This window comes from Acipenser ruthenus, chromosome 24 (genome assembly GCF_902713425.1).
Source record: "Acipenser ruthenus chromosome 24, fAciRut3.2 maternal haplotype, whole genome shotgun sequence".
In the NCBI taxonomy this organism is placed as follows: domain Eukaryota; kingdom Metazoa; phylum Chordata; class Actinopteri; order Acipenseriformes; family Acipenseridae; genus Acipenser; species Acipenser ruthenus.
This window is the reverse complement of record NC_081212.1, coordinates 2,512,972-2,534,649: the sequence shown is the minus strand read 5'-3', so window position 1 is coordinate 2,534,649 and position 21,678 is coordinate 2,512,972. Positions and strand designations below refer to the sequence as shown.

The window sequence follows — 21,678 nt, the reverse complement described above, 5'->3', positions numbered from 1 at the left end:
ACAATAAGAGACGGTTTGGCAGTGGCACTGACAGTACGGGACAGGACAGCACATCTATACTATGCCAGCTAACAATGCTGCAGTTTATTGTAATGGTGCGTGCTACTAGGCTACACATCTGCTAAGCAGACAGATGCTTGGGTGTTGCATTGAGCTGTGCGGCCAGTGAACTGGTGGAGTTGTGGACAAGCGCTCTGAAAAAGCCTGTCACAGTCAGAGGGGGGGGGGGGGGGGGTACAGTGAGCTCACTGCTTAGGTTATTTTCACACCCCCAGGTGGAGCCGTTGTGCTGCAGAGAGGAGACTGGGAGACTGTCGGTGAGAGGGAAAAAAAAAAAAAAAAAAAACCGTGACAGGAGAACACATCCCCCCCCCCCCCCCCCCTCCTCCTTGAATTGCAGGAGCTCCGGTTCTCTTTTCCCCTCTCCCTTCTCGATACACGCTAATTATAAGACACTGAACAAAAACCAAACAAGTCTTTCACGCTGGAATAGCAGGGAATATTCGCCATTAAACCGGAGGGGAAAGGCGAGGGCCAACAGCGCCACAGTCGTCAGGCAGTCTTCCGGGGAATAGCGGGCGGATTCGGGGGACTCCATCCGCAATCAGGAGCCGCGGCTGCAGCCTGGGGAAGGAGAGATGTCTCGGAAGTTGCAGAGGAGCGAGGTTTGCGCAGACTGTAGCGCTGCAGGTAAGCTCGTTCAGTAATAACCGCGGCGGTTGGTTACTGTGTATCAGGAGGGATACCGTTTTGGGAAGGGGAGGATGGTCACCGGGACTCCGAGTCTCGCAGGGGAGGAGGGCAGCAGGCAAGTGTCTTGGATAGCGAGGAGCTCCGTGCGGCCTGCTGTGTCTCTCTGTGGTTAAAGGGCTCTGTTTCTCTAGGAAAAGGGTTTTGCATTCAAATTATTTCCTGTTTATAAAGCCTTCTCTTTGAAAGTGTAAATACATTTACACGCGCCGTTACCTCCTTTGTCAATCTGAGGCGTGGTGTCGATTAACAAAAAATACAAATACAGTATTTTATAAACCATCAAATGAATCGCTGTTACTGTAATGTCATTATAATCCTGCCAACCCACTTGCACAAAGCTCACCATTGTATTATTTTAAAATGAAGGATTTGTGTTTTGTGGTGTTTTTATTATTATTATTTTTTAAAAGCAAGCAACTTTGAAATCATTTTATTAGATTTATTCAGTTTTATTTTCTCCACCGAGGGCCTGACGTAAAACCCGTAGCTTGCACAACCGACACACACACTCCCCGTACTTTCATTCAATACATGTCAAAACATGCATTTTAAGTAATTAATTCTTTTTTTTTCACCTCGGTGTTTTGTTTTAGCAGTTCGTATAACGTGGAAGTCGCTTGTTTAGTTGCAGAAGATACAGTCTGTAGCTGCAAAACGCCAAGTGATCTAAGTTTTCCTTTGCTAGTCATGTATTACAAACTGGTTTATTTTTATATCCCATTAGTTTTTTTTTTTGGGGGGGGGGGGGGGGGGCGGGGGGGGCGGGGGACGGATAGTTCCTCCTCAGTAAATACTATTGAAGTTTATTTCCAGTCAACTTCCTTAAATAAAACACTAATAATAAAACACTGTCTATTTTTAAAGATAATAAAGAACATTACTTTAAATAAATCGAGTTTGAAGCTCCGGGGATTTCAAATGTTTCCTAACTGTTTTGAAGGAGGCTGACCTAACCCCTGACCTTTGGCTCAACACCTGCCTGTCACTTCTCAACCTTTAAACCACATTTTCATGCTGTTGAATTTCCTGGTTTCTCCTCCTTTTACCCCCAGACCTGCTTTGGGGGGGGGGGAGGAGAGAGACCCAGGGCAGCTGCAGTCTGCAGTATGTAGTTTGACTTGAGACGTGATGATTTAGGAAAGAGAGTGATTCAGTTTTAGTTTAAAAGCCCTGCTAAATGATACAAAAGGTATGGCAACAAGAGTCCAGTTGCATTCCAGGTTTTATGTACCACGAGCTTGATTAGCCACAGCGTGCAGGTAGCAAGCTCGGGTGTGTCCTTATTAAACTCCTAGTGAAACCAGCAGTGCATCAAACTGCTGTGTAACGGGAGTCTTATTTTCATCGCCGTGCTTGAGGGTTTATTGTGGTTTTTAGTAATCGTTTCATTATCCACTGTCCTGGATCGCACACTAAATTCACATGTTGAGCCGCATCATTAAGTCAGGGAGAGTGCTGCGGAAATGAAAGCAGGTTCTCTTCACGCTTGAAGCGTGGAGCTGCTTGATTTGGAGATTACGGGTTCAAGCCCGGAGGCTCTCGTCACTTTCATTTGAACACGTCAGACGTCTCTCTTGCACCAAGCTGCTTGCCTTGGTTTGTTTTAATGTGCGTCAGTCTCGAGGCTACATCTCCATCCCTCAACCCCCTGGGACTAATTCAGCCCCCCTGCCCCCCAGCTCGAGCTGTGACCCCTGAACCCAGAGTGTGAGGATGCAGATCTGCGTCATGTGCAAAGCAGCAACTATGCGTTGATGCTCTTAAATGCGTTAGTAACGGCTGCAAAAGACAGCGTGTCAACAGCCTACAGAAAAAAAAGAGATAAAAAACATCAAATAGGTTCTCTTTCGGCTAAAGCAAAGTAAATAACTAGTGCCTGGTTTTGGAAGGGAAATAATATTCTAGTTACCTGGACCCGTTAGAGGTAGTGCACACTGAGTAATGCGCTTCACGTACCCCTTCTGAATAGACTCGGATCCATGTTGATTCCTGACTGCCTCTGTGTGCCCTATTGACAGTGTTTTGGCAGGTGTTTTCTAATATTCTGTCCAGCCCATATATATATATTTCGGGGCTTTCCGGACAAAAGCCGTTCCTGAGCTGTGTAGAAAGAAGGGCTTTTGTCAGAAACATCTTGGAAATAAATAATATTTTAATCATTTTAAACCTTTTGTGTACATCGAAAGAAAACTTAATTTTCATTCATTTTTGAACGCTGCAGTTATACCTCCTTAAAATGTTTGAAATGCGTGATGTTTGTTTGCGTAATTGTGTTAAGGTGTCAAAGTCCTATAAAATAAGCAGATGGAAAATGCTAAAAAGTTCCCTGTTTCTGTGAGAATTCCCTGGATAGGTCCTGGCGGGAAGCTGCCTGACCCTCTCCCGGGAATGCTGGATAAACTGGCTCCTGCTTCCCTGGGAGAGGCAGGCAGGACTGGCAGGAAGTCTGTGACACCGCAGCGGAAACTGGAACAAACGCCGTTATTTTTAACTTTGCTGGAGGTGAAAATGATTCGTTGTGGTTCCAGATAAATAACGCACGGCTGTAGATTCAGGTCGTTTCTGGTGAATTTTGGTCCAGTAAATACGCATGAAATTCTTACACAACTAACCAGACATGACAAAGGTGCATGCAGGAGCTCTTTTGAGTTACTGATTTTAATTTTAAAAACTGTCAGCATAAACATAAAATGCTCCAGGAACCAGGGGAAATGCCTGAATATGAATATGGGCTTTAGATATAGTGCATTACACACCCACCCACACACACTGACACACACTGACACACACTGACACACTCACTTGCAAACACCACTCTAATTAAGCCATGCCGGGATTAGCAGTAGCACACTCCCCCCCCCCCCCCCCCCTCTCTCTCTCTCTCTCGTGTTTCGGTCCCTCGTCTTGCCGAATGCCTCGGTAACGGCCCTTCTCCCCCAAGCACATCTGGACCAGGCCTGTAAACATCTGTCTCTCTGGAGGGCCCCCTGACCTGGATGTTAACCACTTCCTGGAGGGAAGGTTAGTGCGCTGTGCTGTGCAGAGGGACGCTGCTCACAGAGGGGCATGTGGCAGTAATGCCATCACCCAGCTGAGTGCCCGCTATCCGGACTCCACCGAAATCTGACCGATGATGCCAATCATGACTAAGGATGTAACGATACAGCAGTGTCGTGATGCTGGTCGTGCAGTGAGGCCCTGGCGGAAGTCAAGTGATCATTGAATGACAGGCTGTGCTGTTTAGTTTTAAAAGATGAAAATGAAATGATTTCAGGAGAGTGTGTACTCATACTATTCGAGAACCACTTGGTTACGTACAGGGAGCTCTGCTGTTGTGCTTCTGGTCGTGTGTGACGGTACAAGCGATACGTACCTCTGTCACAGTCCGATGTGTCGTGTAAGGAAAGCAGCACTGATTCATCAATAGACGATGAGTTGTCACTTCCTGATCGGGACTGAAATTAAGATGCAGCTTGTGTACGGCGTATGACAGAATACAGGAATTCCGTTCGTTAAGAAACGAACCTCGTGTTTGAGTGTGGAAATATGTGCGTGCGCTAAGATGGCTGGCAGCGAGTAGCTGTACTGTGGCAGTGCCACTCTTTTTTTTTTCCCCTGGGGACTGGCACAGAGCCACGCTCCAGATGAACCACATGAAAGTCTGATCCGCTATCTTGTCATAGCACTTTTTCATTTTTTTTCTTTTAATTTGGGACAGCGAGTGTGCTGCTGGATAAGCACATAGCGCCACGCTCCTCTCTATCCCTCTCTGAGATAAGCTGAGATGCTATCTCTCCCAGTGTTTGGCGGCGTTAATTGAGCCTGAAATTACTGTGGTTTTGTCGGCTTTCATCCGTCCTTTCTTCTTCGCTTTCGTTCTCAAGCTGCCGTCCTGCTATGCACAGCAGCAGCCCGCTTTCCTTTATATATCTGTGTGCAGGGATGGAAATATGACTCTTATTGTGTAGCAGTTTCACCCATTCCAGGTTTTACTACGAGCTTGATTATCCCAAGTGTACAGGTAACAAGTTCAGGTGTGTCTTATTAAACTCATAGAAAAACCAGTAATGGATCAAACTGCTATGCAGTGGGAGCCTTATTTCTGTAGGCGCCCGGTGTCGCAAGACGATACAATCAAATAGATCTGCACTATAGTTTTGTTCAGTGTGTCTGTCTGTGTGTGTGTGTGTGTGTCTCTCTGTGTGTGCAGTCAGTAACCCCCTGCCTCTCCTCTGTTGGTTCCAGACCCCGGCTGGGCCTCTATTAACCGAGGTGTGCTGATCTGTGATGAGTGCTGCTCCGTGCATCGCAGCCTGGGGAGGCACATCTCCATCGTCAAGCACCTCCGGCACAGCGGCTGGCCTGCGTCCCTGCTACAGGTACCTGGGCGGGGGGTTGGAAGAGAGGGGGCGAGGGCTGAGGGGGAGGGGACGGAGCTGGAACTGCGAATGCTTGTGTTTAAGTGAGAGGGATGGGAAAGGGGGGATACTGGGAGCGAGCAGTGTGTAAGGGAAGTGAAGGGAAGTGTACTGGGTGTGCCTGGGAGCGAGCAGTGTGTCTCTGACGGTGTTCTCTGTGCTGTTTCAGATGGTGCAGACCCTGGCCAGTAACGGAGCGAACTCAATCTGGGAGCACTCCCTCCTGGACCCCGCGCAGGTGCAGAGCGGCCGCAGGAAACCCAACCCCCAGGACAAGGTCCAGTAAGTGTCCGCCACCAATAACCTTCCCCTGGGTCCGGCACTCCAGGGCTTCCCCCGATTTCTGTTAACCCGAACATGTGAAGTCTTTTGTTAATTTACTGCAATTCAATTTAAATGAATTTTATTTTAATTTATTTTACCACAATCTCTCAAAGCGCTTTACATGTCGGTGCAATATCAAGAAGCAGTAAAAATTACAAAGTAACAGTAAATAATAATAATAATATCAGTAAATAACATGAAAGCAATACAGTAGTTAGCTGATTGCAAAACTGTGCTGCTCTGTCTTGACGGATCAGGAGAGACAGCTAAGATATCTGTATGTTAGCAGCGTGCTAAGTGCCTGTCTGTCTGTCTGTCTGTCTGTCCCACAGCCCCACCAAGTCTGAGTTTATCCGTGCCAAGTACCAGATGCTGGCCTTCGTTCACAAGCTGCCCTGCCGAGACGATGACGGAGTCACAACCAAGGATCTGAGCAAGGTGAGGGTCAGGGGTCGGGGGTCAGGGTTGGGGGGGGGGGGGGGGTGATTTAGAAAAAAAAAAAAAAAAAACTTGCAAAAGAATCGTAAGGTTCTCCAGCTGTGTCTCTAGTGGACAATTTGAAGCCAGAAGTTTTTTAACCTATTTTCTGTGTATTATAGAACTGGGAAGAATAAATTAGTTATTATTATTATTATTATTATTATTATTATTATTATTATAAGCACTTCTAGAATGCAGAGAGAGCAGGGCAGATGAGAACTGATAATTACCGCACAAAAAGCAATTAGAAAAAAAAAAAAAGAGGATTTTTGATAATTAACTTTTTTTGTCTAGAATGTGCATTAACACTAGCAAGTTCACATGATTTGTGCATTCGTCTTCTGCAAAATCACAAAACGGGTGATCTGGGTTCTGTCATGTTTCCTACTCGTGATTCCAGTGACGGAATCGGCCCTGGAATTAACAGTTTAATTACTGTGTGATTTTACTTTTACTGTATTTCTGTTTGTTTCTCCAGCAACTGCACTCCAGCGTCCGCACTGGAAACCTGGAGACCTGCCTGAGACTGCTGTCCCTCGGCGCCCAGGCGAACTTCTTCCACCCGGTGAATACAAACTGCATGAGGACTGTACTGTACAGGGATGGAAACGAGGCTCCCGTTGCATAACAGTTTGATCAACTGCTGGTTTTACACCTGAGCTTGGTTACCTGTTACGCTGTGGCTAATCAAGCTTATAGTAAAACCTGGAATGGCTGCTAAGCAATAGGAGTCTGATTTCCATCCTTGCTATCTCTCTCTCCCCCTCTAGGAGAAGGGCACCACTCCCCTGCATGTTGCTGCGAAGGCCGGTCAGGTGCTGCAGGCTGAGCTGCTGGTGGTGTACGGGGCGGACCCCGGGGCCCCTGACATCAATGGCCGGACCCCCATGGACTACGCCAGGTCAGTCAGTCTCCACCCCCCCCCCCCTAGACAAACCTGCAGCCAAGGCAGCTGCTGCACAGGAGGCAAGGGGGTTGTGATTTGATCATCAGGTACTCCGCTAGCATAAGACGCAGCTGGGTTTGTTGAAGCATTTTGCAGAACCAGGGATGCATTAGGGGTAATCTCAGGTTAACAGGTCTGCTCTTTTGCTGGCGGATCAGAAACAGGGAGTCTTTCCCTCTCTGCTGTGTGTTGAAACAATTGAAAAATGAAGCCTGCACGTGGAAGCTTGTTGAAAATCTGCTTTCAGAATATCCAGATTGGTTTAAGCATGAATGTCAACACACAGCCTCCTTCTCTTCATAGTCTGTCCTGGGTAAAGGCCATCCTGTGCAATAGTGAACTCGTGGGAAGTGCAGCTTCACTAGAAATAAACAAGCCCTCCCGATGCGGGGCCGTTGGCGGGGCCCTTTTAACCTCTCACCTTCACCCCCGGCAGGCAAGCGGGCCACGTGGAGCTGGTGGAGCGGCTGGTGGAGTGTCAGTACGAGCTGACGGACAGGCTGGCTTTCTACCTGTGCGGGCGGAGGCCAGGTGAGTCTCTGATTCTATACTCTCTACCTGTGCGGGCGGAGGCCAGGTGAGTCTCTGATTCTATAGTCTCTATCTGTGCGGGCGGAGGCCAGGTGAGTCTCTGATTCTATACTCTACCTGTGCGGGCGGAGGCCAGGTGAGTCTCTGATTCTATACTCTCTACCTGTGCGACGGAGGCCAGGTGAGTCCCTGATTTATTTAGCCTCTACCTGTACAGGTACGCAAGAAAAAAAACAAATCAATGCGTACAGGTAAATCAGACTGGCAAATCTATCATAAATCATCAAGCTCCTCTCAGCCAATTGAAAGGCTGTTCCGGTATTGTTTTGCAGTAAGTGTTGTCTCGTACAGGGTACGCTGTCAGCTTGCCAAGAATTCTAAAGACCTGGATAACGCCGCTGACTGTGGCTTACAATAAGTTATTGTGTACAGCTGACCCTGTCTCTTGTGGTATAAGAGTATCTCCTTCACTATTTTTTGTATGTGTTTTTTCAGATCATAAAAATGGGCATTACATTATCCCTCAGATGGCAGACAGGTAAGTCTGGGAACTGATCAGGATTGATCAAAATAGATAAATTGTGGTGCCTAGGATATACAAATAAAATAAAGCAAATCCTGCAAGTCACACATAAAGAAATACTTTATTGGTTTAAAGAAAATCCCTTACTAACATGCTTCTTGGCTTTGAAATGGGATGAGATTGAGTTTTACAGCCAGTTTTTATAGCGCATGTGGAAACACGGGGTCTGCCTTTAAGAGATTACAATTACCATATATGACCACACGAGGGAGCTGTTCACATTGTCTGGAGACTGCGGCTGCATTCACACCCTAACAGCAGAGAAGCCTGTGTAATAGATTTGAATGTGCTGCTGCATGTTTTACCACAAGGGGGAGCTGTTTAGTCACAGATCAGAATACTGCCTGTCTGGTTTAAAAGTTGCTCCCGATTAACTGGCTGCTGTTTGCACTCCAGAACTTCTCTGCTTCCAGAGGAAGAGTATTGGCTGCAGGAGAGGTTTAAAAGATGCATTTCTAGTGAAAAGGTTATTTAAAATCGATTCTGACCTGTGTAAAGAACTGCACAGCGCGCCGTCTTGATTGAAAACCGTGAACTAGCGAAGAGCATGTATTCTGTACGCGAGGGATAAAAGGTTTTTTAAAATTTGTATGGTGAGGGTTGGGGTGGGGGGTTGTGTAGATGCTGGGTCTCTCTCTCTCTCTCTCTCTCCCTCCCTCTCTCACTCACTTGTTTCCTGTTCTCTCCGTCTTGCTGCGCTGGAGGCAGAGCTCAGCCTAAGTGCTCGACACAGAGGTACCTCCACACTGACTCACTCACACCCTCCTCCTTTCTTTCTTTTTTGATCTCCCATTCTCCTAGCATTGTGTGTGCTTGTTATAGGTTTAGGTTTTTAATTTAATGTAATTTTTTTTATTTGTAATTTTGTAAAAGTCCCATTCCCCGAACACCCCTCCTCTTGGAGTACCTGCCCCCCCCTTCTTCCCCTCCTCCCCCTTTTCCACCCATTCCACGCTCCAGTTCTGTGTGACAGACATGCTGTTTCTCACTCTCTCCCACAGCCTAGATCTCTCAGAGCTGGCAAAGGCAGCTAAGAAGAAACTGCAAGCGGTGAGTCTGTAGTTTGAGAGGGTGGGGGGGAGGGGTGAAGGGGAAAGAGTGGAGGAGGAAGAGAGGGAAGGGAAGAGGAGAGGAGAGGTGGTAGAGGTTAAGAGAAGGGGAGGGGTGGTAGTGAGAGATGGGAAGGGTAAATGAGAGAAGGGAGAAGTGGACGCTCAAAGGGGAGAAGTGCATGTGTTTTCCGAGCGGTGTTCCCAGCCTGCTCTGTTGTATAATCCTGTCTCTCTCTCTCTCTGTGTCCCTCTCGCTCTCTCTCTCTCTCCCTTTCTCTGTCTCTCTTCCTCTCTCTCTCTCTCTCTGTCTCGCTGTCTCTCTCCCTCTCTCCCTCTCTCTCTCTCTGTCTCGCTGTCTCTCTCTCGTGTTTGTCCCTCTTCGTCCCCGCAGCTCAGTAACCGTCTCTTCGAGGAGCTCGCCATGGACGTGTATGACGAGGTGGACCGACGGGAGAACGACGCCGGTGAGTCTGAGCTCTTCCACGTTCATCGCAACACTGAGAGCTCGAGGAATACTCCGAGGAACTGAATTCAACGTCAAACCTTTCGACGCTTGAAGACACTAAAAAAGACTTGCAGTTGAAACGTTTCTCATTGATTTTGAAGTTTCTTTCAGTGTTTTTTTTAATGCAGTACTATTGTGTTTATTAGCTGTGGGAGAATAACTTTGATATTCATATTTGATAGAGCTTTTAACTGGGCTTTATTTAATTTTTTGCTTTTTCTTGTTGTAGATTTCGAATGAATAGAAATATGAATGGGGCGGTAGAGGGGCGGGGCATGCATTTCCCAGGGCTGAGTTCTTTCCCAAATCAGGCTGGCAAACCATGTAACAGATACTGTCAGTTTGTACAGGTTTTTATTCCATACTGAGAAGGACCCAGTCCTGGAAGGGTTACACTGCTGTTCCTCTTTCTCAGGGCTGAGTAGATCACAGCACAGGGAGTTACTGCAGCTCCTGGTGTCCTCTCGCCTACGCACATTTTTTTCCATTTTTAGTCGACAGGAAGCAAAGAATGAAGCTGCGGTGGAACAGCTTGTAACAGAGAGAGAGGAATGGAAGAGGAGGGGCTGAGATCAGGGAGTGAATTCCACTGGAGGCTCCCTCCCTTCTCTCTCTCTCTCTGCGTTGTTACAATCTCACAGATCAGTGCAGGACCTCATTTTGACAGGCAGGGCTGTTTCTGTTGAGGAGCACATCTCACTGCAGAGCTGCCGTTCCGCGTGTTAATCACGGAGGTAGGAGAGATCTCAATATTCATGTATCGCTTGGAGGATAGGAAACCAGCACTGTATTGTGACGCTGAAAACTCAATACAGTCTAGTCTAGAGAGCTCAGTGCTGTACTGGGGATCTGAGAGCTATCTAGTTCAATGCAGGATAGTCTAGGGAGCACAGTGCTGTACTGGGAATCTGAGAGCCAGCTAATTCAATACAGTCTAGTATAGAGAACTCAGTGCTGTACTGGAGATATGAGAGGCAAGCAAATTCAATACAGCCTAATCTTATACTAAACTTGCAGACTGCCGCCTCCTGGTGATTTTCAGTAACTACACCCAGTTAAGTCATGTGAAGCAGCAGTTTATTCTGCGACAACAGGAAGAGGGGTCAATAACGTTTTTTTTACATGTGTGTAACGCCAGTTTGAACGATCGAATCGACTTGAAACATCGCAGCGTGTTTTGGCTGGCTTGCTCTGCGCTGTGGTTTAGGCAGGGATTTAGAATGAAAGCAATTCCACCCATACCTGTAAAACACTCGATAGACAGTGTGGGGAAATTTAGAAATACTAAAAGAAAACTGAATTACAAACGCTGTGATGAGAAGTATTTCCCGCTGTCTTTCTGATAGGCTGGGAGATGCATGATTGTGTGCTGGTGTCTTTGGGGATGAAGACAGCAGTGTAGTTGAGGAATGGAAAGCCGTGTTTTGTGTTGTCGAGCGGCAGATAGTTTTTTGTACGGTCACACAAGTTTATATCCAGTGAGCTCCAGCTGGAGAGATGAGGAGGGTGACCTTGTTCCCCCTGCGCTAGAATCACACAGACACAGGAATGTGCTGCTGGGATCAGGGTCCTAGTGCCTTCATGCTCTGCATTGCACCGTGCATGCAGACCAGTCGCAGAGAGAGTGACAGCACTGTGATATTCTAAGACATGGGCACTAATCCTGGACTGGACTGGCAATGGTGCGTATGGAGGACCAAGTGCTAACGTGAAACTAGCTGGTGCTCAACAGAACCGCTGTCTGGCTGCCAAAAAGAACTGGGGTCTAGTCTCTGGACAGGACTGGCCGATCTGCATGGTAGAGTAGTGACCAATCCTTATGTTAAAAATGGGAATGGTTATTAGTTAAACTGGACAGGTCAGTGTGCACGATGCAGACTGGGAACCGTGACCTGTGCGCACACACACACACACACACACACACATACACACATATTCATGACTCCTACACACTCATCCATGTGTGTCATCAACTGATTTTATCAGGACCAGCAGACGCTTAGGGAATGAATGCAGGTAGGCAGGTGAGCCAGACTAGCAATCCACACTGGGTGAGACTTGCAGATAATTACGATACTCTGTAGCTGTGCAGAGATGTGTGTCTTATCCTCTCTCTCTCTCGCTCGCTCTCTCTCTCTCTCGCTCTCTCTCTCTCGCTCTCTCTCTCTCGCTCTCTCTCTCGCTCTCTTGCTCTCGCTCTCTTCAGTCTGGCTGACCACTCAGAACCACAGCACTCTGGTGACGGAGCGCAGTGCTGTCCCCTTCCTGCCTGTCAATCCAGAGTACTCTGCCACCAGGAACCAGGTACGCAAGAAAGAAAAATGGAAAGAGACAAATGACAGAGGGAGGGGAGAAAGGAAATGGAATAAAAAGGGAGAAGCAGAGAGAGAGGGAGGGGGACGTATCAATAGATGGAGAATGCTGCCACATTTCAGGAAGTTGTGTAGCTGCCAGGCGAGGGATGGGGGCTGGGTACAGTTTATCTTCCAGCTGTAAGCATCTGGAGACAAACCCCCCACCCTGATTTAAACTTGACCCGTTTCCAGAAACGCTCAGGGTCTCTTGTCTTTATGATGTGCTTCGTGTGTCGGTGTTTTCAGTAATTACTCAACGATTAGTTTAGATAAGAAGTGCCTTTCGATAAGTTTTTAAACCGGTTTAAAAAAATAAATAAATAAAACATTGATGTTAAGACGAGGCTTTGTTTTAAGAGGGTTCATCTCGTTTTTGTCGTTTCTCTGTGTAACGTTAGCATTTAGTTTTTTTTTTCTTTTACACAAATAAAAAAGACCCATCATAATTGAAATGGGCATTATAACCCCACAGATCTTGACAAAGAAACTGATTTTAATTTTGTCTTTTAAATGTTGCAGATTATGTCCTGATCTGTTCGCGTGGTATTTAGGTGTGTGTGTTTCTCTCTCTGTTTGTCGCTGTACCGGGGTGTGTGTGTGTGTCTTTCTGTCTCTCTCTCTCTCTCATTGTACACGTGTCTCGTCTCGCAGGGGCGTCAGAAACTCGCCCGATTCAATGCCCGCGAGTTCGCCACGCTGATCATCGATATCCTGAGTGACGCCAAGCGAAGACAACATGGCAAGGGCCTGACCAGCCCCACAGGTGAGGAGGGCAGGGGAGAAGGAGCAGGCTGCTAGCAGTACTGTGTTTTGAGTTGGCGGGGGTGGTAGTGTCTGTGTGTGTGTGTTGTAATGTGGTGAGTTGCAAGGCTACAGTAATGCATGTGGTACATCTCTGAAGCCCAGAGATGGGAAATAAGACTCCCATTACATAGCAGTTTGATCCATTCCTGGTTTAACTGTGAGTTTTTATTAAGACACACCTGAGCTTGTTACCTGTACACACTGTGGCTGATCAAGCTCGTAGTAAAACCTGGAATGGGTGAAGCTGCTCTGCAGTAGGAATAGATTCAGGAGTGTAAAGAGACTTCTTGGTTCAGAAGACGAGCCTCTTTGCCAGGATTCTTCACTGAATAAAGGCAGGAAGTCTAAACATTCCTTCCAAGTTGTGTTTACAATTTATGAGTGTTTTAAAATGTATGGACGGGGGAGTCTAATTCCGTCTCGACAGCAGTCAAGATAAAGCAAATATTCATATCAATTAAAACCTTCCTGACGTTGACAGCAGTTCACGCAACGCAGAGCAAAGACCAAAGAAAAAGACAGAAGCAGAGAGAGAAAGAACTGCTTATATGGTAAAGTGGGAAATGTAATAATCAGCTGGAATGCTTTTCATGATTTATTTTCAGCGTGGCGAGTCTGTCGGCTTCTCTCCTTGCATTCTGTTGACTCGTTTCCAATTCAGGGTCAAAGTTTGTTTTTCCAGAAACGTTCTGCCCCCGAAACTGCTTTCCCGTGACTTTTCATTTCTACGAGTTGAATTTCTCCCATTCCATATCCCCGTCAGTCACTGCGTGCCCAGTTAAGTTTTCTAGCTATGGATCTATTTTATAATGCATAATGGGTTTTTTTGGTTTTTTTCCCCAAAGTTTTGGCAAGGCAATTTCTCGAACCCCCTAGAGTTCATACAAACTTACAGTTTCAAAAAATAACAAAACCGTGCCTGACGGGGATATAGAGTTCTCCCCCGTCTGTAGTAATATATCTGAGTTGAGGCAGAAAGCCTGCTGCACGCCCTGCAGTCAGTTTACTGTGTGCGTGATGGAGAGGCGCTGAGTGAGTGTGATCTGGAAGCTGGTTTCTGTGATTTGCTCCACTGCAGACGGCTCTGTTGTATTCCAGTTAATTGAGAGGACAGGGGGGACTTCTGCTGTCTGGAACTGTTCTCAAGGCTGTCAGGGTAACAGTGGTTGTTGTTGTTCTTGAGGTTGTCAGGGTAACAGGTGGTTGTTGTTGTTCTGTGTAGATAACCTTGACTACAGCCTGCGTAACCATGGCGATGCGGACGACCAGCACGATTACGACAGCGTAGCGTCGGACGAGGATACGGACCAGGAGCTGCTGAGGAGCAGCAACTCGGGGAGGAACAACCGGGCCAAGGTGAGGGGAGAGAACCGAGCCGAGAGGGGACCAGGGGAGAGAACCGAGCCAAGGGGGCCGGGGAGAGAACGGGGTTCAGGGGAGAGAACCGAGCCGTTAGGGGGCCGGGGAGAACGGGGACCAGGGGAGAGAACCGAGCCAAGAGGGTGCCGGGGAGAGAACCGAGCTGTTAGGGGGCCGGGGAGAACGGGGACCAGGGGAGTGTACCGAGCCAAGAGGGGGCCGGGGAGAGAACCGAGCCGTTAGTGGGCCGGGGAGAACAGGGACCAGGGGAGAGAACCGAGCCGAGAGGGGTCCGGGGAGAACGGGGACCAGGGGAGAGAACCGAGCCGAGAGGGGTCCGGGGAGAATGGGGACCAGGGGAGAGAACCGAGCCAAGAGGGGGCCGGGGAGAGAACCGAGCCGTTAGGGGGCCGGGGAGAACGGGGACCAGGGGAGAGAACCGAGCCGAGAGGGGTCCGGGGAGAACGGGGACCAGGGGAGAGAACCGAGCCGAGAGGGGTCCGGGGAGAATGGGGACCAGGGGAGAGAACCAAGCCGTTAGGGGGCCGGGGAGAACGGGGACCAGGGGAGAGAACCGAGCCGTTAGGGGGCCGGGGAGAACGGGGACCAGGGGAGAGAACCGAGCCGAGAGGGGTCCGGGGAGAACGGGGACCAGGGGAGAGTAGGGAATGGACCTAGTTTGAGGAGGAGAACTGAGGTGAGGGAGAACTGGGCCATGGTGAGAAGAGGGAAGAGGGATGGATTGTTTAAAATACAGAAACGCGTTGTTGACTCTTGGTTTAGCTCTGTCTGCCTGCCTGTTTACACGTTTTTTCGACGACCAGAGTTTTCTATAACTACATAGAGCAAAACAAACTGTATTCAAATTCCTGTTCTCCAAATTCCTTGTGGTCTCTGACTGTGGCCGTGTGACCAGGGCCTGCTCTCAAAGGAGCTGGTGGCCCATACATATTTTATCCCTGATGTCAGATGTTATTTTGGGATATGAGGGTTGGCTTTGTGCTGCCGGGACTGAGTAGGGTGGGGGAAGTGACAAGTTAACATCCAGTCCCTCCTTTCTAAACATGAGAGACCCGGACCGCTTCTTCCCTCTCTCCCAGTCCCTCTGCTCTAACCACCAGGCTACCCTGAAGTATGTGAGCTGTGAGAAGTGCAGCTGGTTTCCCAGTCTCCCTGCTGATTACAGACTGCTCCCAAACCTCACAGCTCCCTCTCTGTCCCACAGACACACTCCCAGTGAAGTGTGAGTCTGCGTCACGCGTCCGCGTGTGTGTCTCCACTGTGTGTCTCTGCGCCTGCTATAGAAGTCTCTGCTTCACACCTCTGATTTTAGAGGAGGTTCTCAATTTACTTTTGCTCCTTTTTTGAGCAAAACCACCCTCCAGAGAGAACGAGGAGAGGAGAGGAGAGGTTGAGGGAGGGAGGGAGGGAGTTGTCATGCTAAGGGAGAGCTGGGGAGGGTTGGGAACATCAATGGTGTAGCTAGGGGGTGGTTCTAGGGGTTTGAAACATTGCAGAAACATTTTTATAAATTATTACTAGGCTGTCAAGCGATTTACACTTGATTTAAAGAAATATGCGGTATAATCTTGATTTAAAGAAAAATAATGTCAGTTAATCTTAGTTTTAATTGCATATTTAATTGATACAATTACTGCATCCGTCTCATTGAAGCTTGTTTTATTGCTGATGCTATTGTAATGTTGGAATGTATTTTCTGTTTCGGCCAGGTTACAGTATTTGCACTGTTCAGATTATTGTATTAATGTTATTAGTGTAGAATTCCGCAGCTAATGCTACTGTAGTTTGAACTGGAAGACCCTGCGCACTGTGAGGGGCTGCTGAACTGTGGGCAGTGTGGTGGTGTCTTGGGACGAGGGGGAGAGATTGTTACCACAGGGTACTTTGAGCAAGTTTCACTCCGCTCTGTATCCTAATGCTATAACTAAAAGCAGCAAACCTGTGCCAAGGAAATAAAGAATATTGCTGAGAGGGACAAGACAGGAGTGCGATTAACGTGTGTGTTAAAAAACGAATCTCCCAATAAAAGAACGCGTTAATCACAGAAGTTAACTGCGATTAATTAGCAGCCCTAATTATTACCCATCTGCAAAAATCCCCCCCGAAACAAAATTCCTGGCTACGCCACTGGGGAACACCCTGCTGTTGACGTTGGCATGGGTGTGGATCTGTCTCTCTCTCAACCAAATGCAGGATTTCAAAGAAACATGACTCATAAGTAGAACATGTGTTTTCTGATGTTTACAGTGCAAGTGCATGCATGCAGGGTAGGAAGGGGGGTTTCAAACCCTCTGCAATTTTTTCTTGATCTCTCTCTCTCTCTCTCTCTCTCGGAGTCCGTTTTAAAGAGCAGAAAAAGGAAAGTGGCTGGCAAGGATATCGTCAGTCTGCTCAGTATTTTAGATTACTGCTGGCCACTAGGATTAGGCTGGAGGCTGCGTTTCTTGGTTGTGTTGTTGACGCTCGTCCCTGTGTCCTCCCCCTCTCAGAGCATGGACTCCTCGGACCTGTCTGACGGGCCCATCACTCTGCAGGAGTACCTGGAGGTGAAGAAGGCCCTCGTTTCCTCCGAGAGCAAAGTGCAGCAGCTGATGAAGGTGAACAACAACCTGAGTGAGGAGCTGCGCCGGCTGCAGAGAGAGGTAGGGGGCGCCACTCAACTGCCCATGGGATTGGAGAGCGCTTTTTAATTTGCTCACATGACCTCCTGGGCACCCACGGGAATATAATGTGAACTTTTGTTTTCGTCAAGATTTCATTTGCTATGGTTTGTTTCCATTGTTTGGGGGGGATTTCACATTTCAGTTTTTAATCAGTGAACCCCCCCACCCCACACCCCCCTCTCCACCGGAAATGAAATTTGAAATGCGTTGAATAATGAAACATGTTTATTAAAATCACCGCACAGGAGGTCTGACTGATGCACCCACGAGAAATGGGAGTTGAGAAAGTCTGCAACAGAAAGTCAAGTAATGCCGTGTAAAAAGGAAAACACGTGCTTAACAGATCTGAAACTTGTCTGCAACTCCTGGTGTCCTGGGATTCCCCTACCACTAATCATGGACTCCCTTGCCTAAGGGAGTCAGTGAAACCAGACGTGTGTTTTCAGGACCTGGTCAAGGGTTTAACTGATTCAGTGTAAGGAACAGGGAGTGCCAAGGTTGCCCACACCCCCCTTATAGAAAGCTGACCCCTCCCCTCTCCCCCAGATCCACAAGCTGCAGACAGAGAACACCACCATCAGAGGTCAGACAGGGGCCGGGCCATCGCAGGGGTCCGGGGTCGCAGGCGAACGTTTGGATCAGGGGGTGGCGCTGGCACCCCCCCGCAGGGACAGGCAGGCCTTCTCCATGTACGAGCCAGGCGCCCCCCCCAAACCCTTCGGCCACCAGGGCATGGACGAGCTGGTCAGCCGGCTGCAGCCGCTACACTCCAACGTAAGTGCCAGCACCCCCTAGTGGTGAGCACAGCCAGACCGGGGGGCGATTCCAGCAGCAATTACAATTCCAGCAGCATTGTGTGCTGAAATTGCAATTGAAAATGCTACTTTTGTTCAATTGCAGTTAACAGTTGCAGCAATTCCAATTCTAATTAGTTATACTAAAAAGTAACACCAGCAACTGCACACGTGAACATGTTCAGTCCAGCAAAAATCAAAGGTGCAAATGCAGAAACGTTACTACATCACTTTTTTTTTTTCTAACAAATGAAGGGTCACCAAAAAAAAAAAAACTAGGAGAATAACTATCGCTGAATGTAAAAGGCATCATGGATCTGTAAGTGATGAATCTTGTAGAGCTGTGTAATCAGTTATAAGGTAGAATTGCAGTTACAATGGAATTGCAGTTCATTCAGAATTACACTCTTACAATTCTAACTGACCCTAGGTCTGCGCACAGCACAGGGGTGTGGCTGCTGGACTAACTGACTATAGCCGTGGACTGTGTGTGGCCACTAACAGCCACTAACAACAGCTGTCTTGCCATTAAGACAGAAATCGTGCAAACTAAGAGATACTCTCTTTTTGTAGTATTATTTTAGAATAATTAAACAAAAAATGTTGTTACGGGGACCAAAACCCAACAACCTAACCAGTCTCTGTATCCTGATTCATTCATTCATTCTCTCTCTCTCTCTCTCTCTCTCTCTCTCTCTCTCTCTCTCTCTCTCTCTCTCTCTCTCTCTCTCTCTCTCTCTCTCTCTCTCTCTCTCTCTCTCTCTCTCTCTCTCTCTCTCTCTCTCTCTCTCTCTCTCTCTCTCTCTCTCCTTTCAGATCCGGAAGGGTGTCTCCAGTGGCCCCTCCCCCTACAGCGCCCTGCACCTCTCAGGGACACCAGAAGGTGGCAGCAGATACATGGTAAAGTAACCCTCTTTCTCAGCCTTGCTTCCTGTTTTCAAGTTTGCCTACGTGGCTGCAGCTCCTGCTGCCTGCTGCATGGCCCTGGAGTGAGGATACAGCCTGGCAAGCGAGTCCTGTGTTAAATGTCCTCAGCCTTAGTTGGATATCCTCGTTTTGATTTGTCTTTTAGAGGAGTCGGGGTTCCTGTGGCATACTGATCCAAGCAGTCCGTTAATAAAGTAAAATCTCCCGTTTCCTGGGTAGGGGCTGGCTGTCATTAGACGTCATTGTTCAGAGTCTGAGAAGGTCTCTCTCAATCTCTATCTATCTAGGCGCCCAAAGGGGACAAACATGGCAGCGGCACGGACAGCGATTACGACAACACTCAGACACAGGAGCCCTCGCTCAGGTAAGAGTGTGAGAACACAAGTCAAGGCAAACTGAAATTGTTATAGTTTTACCCTGAGGTTATGAACCTTGTGTTATTGCTGTGGGATACTGACCCTGTGTGTGTGCTGCAGTGTGTCTGAGGGCCGGGTTGCCCGCGGGGGGACGGAGGATGACCCCCGCTCGGAGGTGGACGAGGGGGACAGTGACCCCGACCCCACCCTGCCCTGCACCGAGGACGTCATCCTCAAGACAGAGCAGGTGACCAAGAACATCCAGGAGCTGCTGAGAGCCGCCCAGGAGTTCAAACACGACAGGTGAGGAGAGAGACAGGTGAACAGCACACCTGACAGAGATAGACAGGTGGGGAGAAATGTCTGCGGCCCCTTTTTTTTGTCTGTGATCACTGTTCCTCTGTCCCTGCAGCTTCGTGCCCTGCTCTGAGAAGATCCACACTGCCGTCACTGAGATGGCATCACTCTTCCCCAAGGTGAGAAAGAGACACTCCCGTTCCAGTTGGGGTCATTTTTGTTTCTCTAAGAAAACCCCAAAAGCCAAATAAAAAAATAAGCATTACTTTAAACTTGTAAATAATGAATAACGCTGGGTTTTGATATGAAGGAGGGTCCTAGCTGACACGCTGTGCCGTTCCTCTCTCCTGTCAGAGGCCTGTGCTGGACGCGGTGCGGAGCTCCCTGCGGTTGCTGAGTGCCAGCGCGTTCCGCCTGCAGAGCGAGTGCAGGAAGACGGTCCCCCCCGAGCCGGGGGCCCCCGTGGACTTCCAGCTCCTCACCCAGCAGGTCATCCAGTGTGCCTACGACATCGCCAAGGCAGCCAAGCAGCTGGTGACCATCACCACCCGCGAGAAGAAGCAGTGAGAGGGGGGAGCAGGGCGCAGGGCAGGGGAGAGGACCGTCACCACCCTGAAACTGAAACACTGCAAGGATACCGAGTGATCCCTCCTGCGCACCCCTGCAAACTAAACTGCTGACAGCGTCGAGAGGGCCTGGAAACCTGGGAGCTTCGTCGACGTGGAGACCTTGCCAAGCAAGTCTCTGAACCCTGAACTATGATTTGATTGAAGACTGACTAACACTGGAATTTAATTTTTAATTATTGTTGGTTCTTTTTACATGTGTTATATAAATATATATATCATTATTATTTTTTTGTTTTTGGTTAAACAGGCCTTAATTCTGCTATTTTGTTTTGGTGAGAGTTTAACGACACGTGGGTAAACAAAAAAAAAAAAAAGTTATATTTAAGAGGTCATTTCAAATAATTTCAGTCTCTACATTTCCAATTTGTTGTGTTGAGATCCTCAGATTGTTTGTTTGTTTATTGCTTGATAACAGCACTTTTACTTTGTCCCTGGTGAGCTGCCGTAGTTTAGCGTACACACTCTCTTGACTCTGCTTGTGGCCTCCCGAATGTAACTCGTGGGAAAGAAGGGAGACCTAAGCGGGTCACAAGCTGGTTCGCTAGCCATGGAACACACACCCCGCAGTCCAAGAGATCCCAAACCACTCCCCCTGGGGCTGGAGCTGCCTGGATACAACCCCAGCTTACATTTCACTTTTATACCCCCCTCAGTTTTTGCCCTTACAGACCCAGCAGGTCTGGCACGCTGTACAACTGAAGCATCCGCCCCTGTGAAGTGACCTGCATTAGTACGTGGTGTCTCTGAGTAAGTTCCCAGCTCCTTCCACAGCGACACCGCTCTGCACAGGGGACTCTGGAGCGACTTCGGAGCACAGTGCTTGTCCTCTCTGTGACCGGTGACACACTGAGTGCACAGACCGCAGTGGCACCTAAGAGGCTGTTGACAATGAGGATTTCCAGTTGTAATGCAAGACAACGGAGACCATCTTATTAATACCAAATATATAGGAGATTTGTTCATTTTTTTTAAGATCCACTTCTCGGGGTGAACAGCAGGTATCTGCGATGTGCTTGCGGTAATTTGCAACTACATCGTGACAGGCATACGACAGACTGACCCCTCTCCCCTTGGCACTTACCAACACCCTGGGCGCTGAACCTGCCTCATTGAAACTGCAATACACAGCCTGATGCAGGAGACCTGTGAAAGGACTTTTAAAAACAGGTAAGACGTACAACGAAGTGTACTGTAGACGCCATCTCCAGCACTGACACCACCCTCCCTCCTAACTTCAACACCACCTTTCCAGCAAACAACAACTACTGCTGCCACGTTTTCATGCCTGCTTTTGACACCTGCCTCGTGCATACTGATGCTCACTCTGATAGATAACAAGCTGTCAGGTAGCCGTGACTGGGGGAGAGGGGGGGGCGACCCGAGTTCCTGAACCTGGTTTTGATTTTGTTTTGCTCCTGATGGATAAATGACTTTCAGGTCATCTCAGGTGCCAGGAAACACAGCTTTGCCTAACCTGCACCGTCTTCACTGGTATGGGGTGAGAGCACACACCGACATGAAAGTCCCCCTGCCTCCCTTTGTGCGTACACACACACACACACAAGCACGTGCACGCCCGCTGCTGTTTTGAGATAAGTACTGCATTGTAACAAGCCCTGTATCCCACGTGCACTTGCACAGCTAATCTGTGGGAAGACCGGTGGTGGGGATTTAAAATTTCAAAAAACTTAAAAGTGTAAAAAAAAAAAAAAAAAACTCAATTGTACATTTGTAATAAAATGAATAACATGCTGCATTGCTCTCCGGAGTTGTATTTCAGAGTGTACGCAGATGTGTCTGTTGAATGGAAGACGTGTGTGTGTGTGTGTGTAAAGTGGAGATTAAAGACAGGAGGGCGCATACTGGAGGAGAACGATGAGGA

The 21,678-nt window shown here is 48.2% G+C and overlaps 1 protein-coding gene across 2 annotated transcripts; it reads left to right on the top strand.

Annotated features, from left to right (window-relative positions):
• The first annotated feature begins 382 nt into the window (after window positions 1-382).
• On the top strand, window positions 383-21,490 carry LOC117429572 (ARF GTPase-activating protein GIT1-like). Of its 2 annotated transcripts, XM_058997948.1 has the most exons (21): window positions 383-690; window positions 4,999-5,132; window positions 5,341-5,453; window positions 5,828-5,933; window positions 6,454-6,540; window positions 6,746-6,876; window positions 7,358-7,452; window positions 7,948-7,990; window positions 8,744-8,770; window positions 9,037-9,085; window positions 9,479-9,551; window positions 11,799-11,896; window positions 12,598-12,709; window positions 13,973-14,106; window positions 16,620-16,772; window positions 17,340-17,567; window positions 18,404-18,487; window positions 18,802-18,878; window positions 18,991-19,173; window positions 19,283-19,346; window positions 19,522-21,490. In XM_058997948.1, the coding sequence occupies exons 1-21, from the start codon at window positions 639-641 to the stop codon at window positions 19,732-19,734; spliced, it is 2,256 nt and encodes a 751-aa protein (XP_058853931.1). In that variant the 5' UTR covers window positions 383-638; the 3' UTR covers window positions 19,735-21,490. The 2 variants fall into 2 exon arrangements, with proteins under 2 accessions (XP_058853931.1, XP_058853933.1); XM_058997950.1 differs by lacking the exon at window positions 8,744-8,770.
• Window positions 21,491-21,678: the final 188 nt, after the last annotated feature.

What these genes read in the sequence shown, in the direction of transcription:
- LOC117429572 (XM_058997948.1), top strand. Translation starts at nt 639, where the DNA reads ATGTCTCGGAAGTTGCAGAGGAGCGAGGTTTGCGCAGACTGTAGCGCT. An exon ending in CAACCAAGGATCTGAGCAAG is followed by an intron (nt 5,934 to 6,453) that starts GTGAGGGTCAGG and finishes TTGTTTCTCCAG; the next exon opens with CAACTGCACTCCAGCGTCCG. An exon ending in ACACAGGAGCCCTCGCTCAG is followed by an intron (nt 18,879 to 18,990) that starts GTAAGAGTGTGA and finishes TGTGTGCTGCAG; the next exon opens with TGTGTCTGAGGGCCGGGTTG.